The sequence below is a fragment of the Eucalyptus grandis genome, chromosome 6, assembly GCF_016545825.1.
Source record: "Eucalyptus grandis isolate ANBG69807.140 chromosome 6, ASM1654582v1, whole genome shotgun sequence".
NCBI classification, from domain to species: Eukaryota; Viridiplantae; Streptophyta; class Magnoliopsida; order Myrtales; family Myrtaceae; genus Eucalyptus; species Eucalyptus grandis.
In genome coordinates, this window is record NC_052617.1 from 25,104,866 (window position 1) to 25,113,370 (window position 8,505).

Consider the following 8,505-nt stretch of genomic DNA (forward strand, 5'->3'; position numbering starts at 1 on the left):
GTCACACTCACAGCTTGCTTTATCTTCCTCTACAACCTCAGTTTCCAGTATTACACGGTGGCTAATTGAAAGTGTAATTTTACCTGATCCATCTCCAAGGCTAGAGGTAGTTGCCACCATCTTTTGGTAGATCTGGAAGAAAAGAAACCATCTTATTTTTCGGAATCACTGTCTGAATCCCTCCATAGTAGTGGAATCGGCCCTGGCTCAAATCTCAGCATATCAGTCTTCAGTTGTAGTACTCCATCGCTCAAGTTCGAGCTCTGGCCTCGACACTGTTCAACCCGATCAACTTTGGCGACCTTCGACAAAGGGCGTCCTGAAATGCAATATCGACGGGAGTTATCAAGAGGGCAATTTGGAAGGATCTATGGCCAGTATTTGCAGAGATGATCGAGGTAAAATCACCGACATTTTCTCTAGATGTTTCCCAGCACAATCACCTTTCGAATCGGAGCTCTAGGCGCTGAATCTGTCTCTCCAATATCTATATCATCGAGGACTCCAAAACACCCCCATCGATCTTCATACAGACTGTCTTCAACTTGTTGAGATTGTGAATGGTCTTCGTCTGCCGCCATGGGAGCAGAGGCCAGTGATTGACGAAACCCTATTTTGGATCTCCAACTTTTCTTTTCTCTCTTTGCGGCACTGCCGCCGTTCGGCTAACCTAGTGGCTGACTGGGCTGCCAAAGCCCAGTTAGCTCACCCGGCCCAAAACTTCACTCTTTCTCTTCCGCTGGAACTGTTGGATTTATTGTATGCGGATGCTTTAGCTGCATGATGTATTCTTCCTCTATAATTTATATATAAGTGTGTTTATGTCAAAAAAAGAAGAAAAGAAAGTGGGATGGCGGACTAATCCAGAGTGGTCAAATGTCACCGGATTCAAGAAGGAAACGCTTTCTTTTCCATGGATGGTATATGCTATATGAAAGTCATTCTTGAAATGGCACCGGATTTTAATTTCCTCAAGCAAGAAAAGCCAAAATTATCAAGATAAGAGTTGTCATTGACAACAGGATTGGGTAAGGTTAGAGTGTGAACCAATATTGACTAGGTATTAGATGGCATAAAGATACCACTTCGTTCTACAAGTACCTTGGCCTAGCTTGGTGTATTTACACTCCCACGGCCATTGAAACAGGAACAACTCCCTCCTCATAGCCTAAAGTATCTTATTGAATGGCGTCTTCATCGCGGAAACAACTCCCAATGCTTCTCCTAGTTTATGTCCTTTTCATGCTTATTATGCAAGTAGTGCCTCACCTTGCTTCACCCGAAAGCTCTCCTCTAATGGCCACCGCTCTTTCAAGTAGCCAAAGAAGAGATCAGGAAGTGGAGGCACTCCTGAAATAAAAATCTAAGCTCTGCAACGAGAGTCGCTCTATCTTGTCCTCGTGGAATGGTGGCGACCCTTGTGCTTGGCACACTCAGTTGCGATCCTCTGGGGAGCATCATCTGTTTAAGCCTCTCGAGCTTTGCCATCTGCAATATGCTTCATAATCTCGATTTTTCCTCATCGCCCATCTTGTTCACCCTTAACTTGCCATCAACTTGCTCTTTGGAAACATCCCCTCGAGCATCGGTAATCTTTCCAAGCTCACTTACATGGACTTGTCTCAAAACTACCTTTCTGGAGAGGTTTCGACCCAACTTGGATCATTGCGGCCTCTAGAAGTTTTGGAATTGTCATCGAACAACATCATGGGTCCGGTCCCTGGCTTTATAGGAAGGTTGAGTATCTTGACTAACCTATACCTTCTAAACAATAAGATCTCCGGGTTCATCCCTCGAGAAGTAGGAATGCTCAAATCTTTCAAATATATGTTTCTACAAAACAACCGCATCACTGGTTGCATTCCTTCTTCCATTGGAAACATGAGCAGCTTGATGACGTTACAGCTTTCCAATAACAATCTTATCGGGTCCATTCCAGTAGAAATAGGGATGTTGGAGTCTCTTAGGGAGCTTGATTTATCAGACAATTACCTCAGTGGATCTATCACCACAACTCTTGGAAACTTGAGTACTTTAGCCTTTCTTCACTTCTATGGAGACCAACTCTCTGGCCACATACCTGAAGAAGTTGGAGGAATGAGATCCCTCCTACATTTTGAGCTGCCAGAAAATAATCTCACAGGATCTATCCCGGAAACAATAAGGAGGTTGGGCAACTTGACCGTCTTGTTCCTCACTTGAAACAACATCTCTGGCCCTATACCTTCTAGTATTAGAAACTTAAGCAATCTCCAAGGATTGTACTTGTACCAAAATAAGTTGTCCAGCTCGAGTCCGAAAGAGCTGGGAAGACTTGGACTCCTTGTCGTTCTGGCTCTATATCAGAATAGCCTTCAAGGCTCTCTCCGCATTAAGATCAATAATCTCACATCCCTCACAGGCATACATCTAGGCGATAACCAGTTTGTTGGCCAATTGCCGCCGGATATATGCAACGGTCAAGTTCTTGTAAATTTCACTGCTTATAACAATCACTTCGCCGGACCACTACCAAGAAGCTTGCAAAATTGTACAAATTTGCATTGAGTAAGGCTCCAAAATAACCAGCTAAAAGGGAATAAATACACTAATGGTGCCATAAGTTGTGTACGACGCTCACTTTGGTGTCAAAAATTTCCGTTGGATCACTTAAGTGCCAAAAAATTTGAAAAGCATTCACTTTGGTGCCAACGCCGATCTGATCGGCCGGAAATTCGATGTGGTGATTTTTTATTAATTTTTAGGCCGACGTGGCTTGCCGGAGAGCACAATCAGCATCTAAACCACAAAAAAACGACGTCGTTTGGCTTCTTTCCCCCAAATCAAAACCCTAAATCCCCAAATTGAAAGAGAGAGAGAGAGAGGAGGCACGTCATCTTCTTCCCTGAAGAGCGACACCAGCAGCGAACGGTACCAGCAGCAACACCAGCAGCGCACTAGTAGCAGCACCAACAACGGCACCAATGACAGTGGCGGCGGTGGCGGCGGTGGCGGCGGCGGCACACCAAGCAGCAGCACCTTCGACTCCTCTTCTTCCTCCTCCGCCTCTGCCCTCGCCTCCTATTCTTTTTGCCAATTTTTGCTTGAGCAACAATCTCATTCTCTCCTCTCTCACCTGGTCGAGCATCTACAATGGTGGCCGAGCGTTGGCGGGCGAACAACGGTGGTCGAGCAGCAAGGAAGAAACCCTAACCTTAATTTCAATCCACGTACGAGCTAAACGGCATCATTTTTGTAAGGGTGTCCACATATAAGGGCAAAACGACGTTGTTTCTTGAAGAGGATGAAAAACGACGTCGTTCAAAAGCCGAGCAACTTTTTTTTTTTTAAATATAAATGCCACGTAATCATTTTGGCTGGAATTTTTCGCTGGTGGCACTAAAATGATAATTTTTTCTCCGATTTGGCACTTAAGTGATCCGGCGGAAACTTTTGGCACCAAAGTGAGCGCCGTACACAACTTATGGCACCATTAGTGTACTTATCCCCAGCTAAAAGACAACATTACTGATGTTCTTGGCACATACCCCTACTTGGATTACCTTGACTTGAGCAATAATGAACTTAACGAAAAGCTTCCACCAAGATTGAATCATGGAGGAATTTGACGAGCCTGAAAATCTCCACCAATAAATTATAAGATATGATACCGCATGATCTTGGAAACATGACTCGATTGCATGTATTTTATGTATATTTGAATAATCTTGTTGGGGAAATTCCAAAAGAAATTGCAAAATTGCAATTTCTGCTAGAGCTTTGGTTGGACCACAATCATCTCACAGGCCATATTCCTCGCAAAATGGGAGCATTGTCTGATCTAAATGAAATTAATGTTGCGGGTGTTAGGAAATAATAATAAGGGTAAAATAGTCAATACTTAATCTTATGTTGAGAGGTTTACTCATATATATTGTATATATTATTGTAATCCTTCTTTTGATTAAGAGAATACAATACGTAGAATACTCTCTCTTTTTCAACATGGTAGATCGAGCACGGTTAAAAAAAATAAAAATCCCACCATCGCTAGATCGAGATCCTTTGCCGCCACCGCTGCTGTGCGCTTCTCTTCTAGACAGTAGAGCGAGAGGACGCCCCGTCATCGTTCGTCATCATCCCTGGTCCCCAAGTTGATCATCATGCGATTTGCTGAAGTTTCACATCCACTGGTTCTCTAAGATCCAAATTCCCGATCCAGACCCGTCCACCGTTGTTGTCATCCACCCATCAACCCACAGTCGACGGATCTAGATCCAGATCTGTTCCTCATCGTAGCCACTAGTCGTCACCCTCATCATTGCCCCTCATTGGCGTCCTTGTTGACACCTGCTACCTCCAATCGGCGCCTATCCTGCAAATTTGGATAGAACTACTGCCCAGCATCAGTCACCGAAGCCCATCCAACAAAATCGGTATGTGCTCAGCCTTCTTTCTTGATGATGAGATTGAAGACTAATTGCACGATTTGATCTTTGTGTGTCTTACGATCTAGAATATGTGGTTTTCATATATCTTGAGGAGTTTGGAGGCCTTCATTCAGTTCTGCAAGGTCTTCGTTTGATTCTCGCAAGAGTTTCACCACAAACACAAAATAAAATAAATTTAAATAAATTTAAAAAAATAATAATTTCAACCCGAACCGAGGGCATCGAAGATGTTGTCTAGTATACTTATATGGATTCTCATTGGAGTATATCACTTCTTGAAGTGTTGGTTGGTATGCGCATAGTAATCTTTCAAGTGTTGAATGGTTTCTAGTAATCTTTAAAGTGTTGGTTGATATGATTTTATGGCCTCTCAATAAAGTTTTCGACTCGGTGGTGGATCGATTGAATCCTCATTTCTATTTGTTATTTTGTGTCTGATTGCATAACTGGAGTTAAGTGCTTGATTATTGTGTCATTATTGTTGGGTTTGGTCGATCATTGTGTTCAACCTATCTAGCTAATTGCATTATTGGAATTCAGTGGAGTTAATACTGATGACTTTTGTACCATCTATTGGTTTGACACATTTCCAATTGACATCTGTCAAGTTGGATGGCACTAACTATCCATCATGGTCTAAAGCTGTACAAGTTTATCTTACTACAACTAGACATAATGATTATCTTACATCTACAATGCCCTCGGATTGTCGGAGATGCAATGATCCGTACACTGTTATGGAATAGTATGGATCCAAATATTAGCCCTCACGTCATTCAATGTAATTCTGCTAAGGAAGTTTGGGATAAACGTGCTTTACTTTATTCTTGCCAAAATAATATGACACGAGTATGTGACACATGGGAGGCCCTGTTTGATCTTCAGTGTGGAGATCAGTCTCTATCTAAATATTATGCTCGTTTCACTACACTTTGTCGACAACTAGATGCTTATCTTCCAGCTTCTAATGATCCGAATGTATTACTCAAACGCCAGGAGGATCTTCGAGTGATACTATTTCTTAAAGCATTAGGCCTAAATATTCCTCCCTTCGTTAGCAGATTACGTTTGAAAGCTCCCTTCCTATAGTTGATGAGGTTTTTTCTCGAGCCTTGCGCTCGACACCTATGAACAAGATCTCAACTATAACTTTAGAGACAAGTGCCATGATTTCTCATGGCTCTAGTGGACGTGGAGCTCGTGGTCATGGTTATCGGGGTCATGGATGTGGGTTTATTCAGAGTGGAAGTCGTGGTGGTTGTGATAGAAACATTGGTAGCCGTGGCTCTTGTTATTGTAACCATTGTTAGAGGGTTGGACATACAGAAGCTTACTGCTACACGCTTCATCCAGAACTTCGATCCACAGTTGCTGCATTTGCTAAAGAGGAACATTCTTCCTCACCAGTTCAACCAGATCCTACTAATGTGCATAATACAAAAGATTTAGTTACATTGACACGTGCAGAATATGAGGCTTGGATTCGCTCCCAACAGGCGACAGGAATTTTAGCTTCCACTGCAACTCTAGCACATAGTTCAAAAGGTAGTTCATCATGTTTACTTTCTACAGTGTTAGACTCTTGGATTATAGATTCTGGAGCTACTCATCATAAAGCTGGTAACTCTAAATTATTGTCTTCATTACATTCCACACCTCTTGGGATGTCCAGCTCTGTTACATTAGCCGATGGTTCAATTTCCCAAGAAACTGCTACTGGAAATGCCCATTTGAGTTCCTCCCTTTTCTTTATCATCTGTCCTTTATCTCAAATCTCCATATAATCTTATTTATGTTAGTTCATTAACTAAAGAACTAAATTGTACCGTAACTTTTCTGCTTCTCATTGTGTTTTTTAGGATCTGAGGACTAGACAAATGATTGGTGGGGGACATGAATCAAATGGCCTATACTATTTAGACAAGAAGGTGATAGCTGTAGCAGCTATGAAGCATACATCCACTAATGTATATCAGATGCATTGTCGTGCTGGTCATCCACCACCAAATATTCTTCGACGATTGTTTCCAAAGTCTAGGCCTGTGAGTGCTTTTGAGTGTGAAGCTTGTCAGTTTGGAAAACACCATAGAGTCTCCTTTCCTTCTCACTTTTAGAGTCGTGTGTCTAGTCTCTTTGAGTTGGTTCATTCATATGTATGGGGTCCGTGTCGTGTTTCTGATACATCCGGTTTCCAGTACTTTGTTACATTTGTGGATGATTTTTCCCGAATGACTTGGTTGTTCTTAATAAAAGATCGTATTGAGGTTTTTCATTGCTTTTGTCAATTCTATTTTGAGGTGTTGAATCAATATAATACTTATGTGAAAACTCTACAGTTCGATAATGCCAAGGAGTATCTTGCCGCTGCCTCTAGTTTTCAACATTTTCTTGATTCCTATAGCATCATTCATCAGACTTCCTGTTCATATACACCATAACAAAATGGTGCAGCTGAACGTAAAAATCGTTATCTTCTTGACGTTGCTCATTGTCTTCTGTTTCACATGCATCTACCGAATTTTTTTTGGGGCCATGCTATTCTTACAGCTTGCTTCTTAATTAATCGACTTCCAACTTCCGTTCTTCAAGGGGAGACACCTATCTCTATTTTACATCCAAATCATCCTCCCTTTGCATTACCCCTACGTGTCTTTGGATGTGTTTGTTTCGTCCATTCTTTGACTCCAGGTCTTGATAAGTTGGCTCCTCATGCTAAAATATGTGTCTTTGTTGGGTGCTCTCAAACTCATAAGGGCTATAGATGTTACAATCCTATTAGTTGTCGTGTGTTTGTATCAGCAGATGTGATATTTTTTTAGGACTAGCCATACTATAATACTCAAATAATCTCTACAGTGCCTCCTGACAATGACGAGTGCGTTTTACCGATTCCTCCACCAATCTCACTTCCTCCAGTATTGTCAACAAGATTTCAATTTGTTGATCAAACTTACCATAGACAACAAACATCTTTGATTATAGTAGTATGACCATCACTTGATTCATCTGATCCCTCATCAGTTGCTGTGCCATCCTCTGATCCTAATTCTGATCAACCCATTGCTACTTGAAAAGGTAGATTGTCTTGTGTTAGGCAGGCGTCCTATGGATCGTTATACCATTTATTCTGATTTGTTTGATTGTCTTCGTACTCGTCATCCTATTAGCAACTTTATGTTTTATGATCGTTTATCTCCTATATTCTCTACTTTTGTCTCATCCTTGTCCTCTGATTTTGTGCCTAGCAGTGTTACTAAAACTCTTGCTCATCCTAGTTGGAGATAGGCCATGGAGGATGAAATGAAAGCACTCATTGAGAATCGCACTTGGAAGCTTACTACCCTTCCTGTGGGAAAGCAACTTGTGGTTGTCGTTGGGTTTTCACGGTTAAGGTCCACCCCTGATGGTACCATAGATCGATTGAACGCATGGTTGGTTGCCAAAGGATATACTCAAACATATGGTGTTGATTATGATGACACTTTTTCTCCTGTAGTCAAAATTCCATCTGTTTGTGTCTTTATTTCTCTAGCAACGTGTTTTGGATGGTTTCTTCATCAATTAGATATAAAAAATGCGTTCCTACATGGTGATTTGGCCGAAGAGGTGTATATGGAGCAACCACCTGTTTGTTGCTCAGGGGGAGAATCTAGTATGTCATTTACATAAGGCGTTGTATGGACTCAAGCAATCTCCTCGTGCTTGGTTTGGTAAGTTTAGTGATGCTGTTATCAAGTTAGGATTAAAGTGTTGTCAAGTAGACCATTCAGTCTTTAATTTTGTCTCCTCAGCTAGTTGTATTCTTTTGGTGGTATATGTGGATAATATTATCATTACTAGTAGTGATTCAGATGGTATTCAACGATTCAAACTATTTCTGCATACACAGTTTAATAATAAGGATATGGGATGTTTGTGGCATTTCTTAGGTATTGAGGTTGCTTACTTTTATACAGGTATAAATTTAACCCAGAAAAAAATATGTTCTTGACATTCTTGATGAGGTTGGACTTGTTGGAGCAAAACCGGTTGATACTCCTATGGAACCCATTGTGAAACTTGATGCAGAAGATGG

General features: G+C 41.4%; 1 protein-coding gene across 1 annotated transcript; it reads left to right on the forward strand.

The window, feature by feature from the left end:
• The first annotated feature begins 1,611 nt into the window (after nucleotides 1-1,611).
• LOC104451760 (probable leucine-rich repeat receptor-like protein kinase At1g35710) lies at nucleotides 1,612-2,202 on the forward strand. Its single transcript, XM_010066353.1, has one exon. The coding sequence runs from the start codon at nucleotides 1,612-1,614 to the stop codon at nucleotides 2,200-2,202; it is 591 nt and encodes a 196-aa protein (XP_010064655.1).
• The last annotated feature ends 6,303 nt before the right edge of the window (nucleotides 2,203-8,505 follow it).

Excerpts from the sequence above, each read along its gene's own strand:
- LOC104451760 (XM_010066353.1), top strand. The coding sequence starts at position 1,612 with ATGGACTTGTCTCAAAACTACCTTTCTGGAGAGGTTTCGACCCAACTT.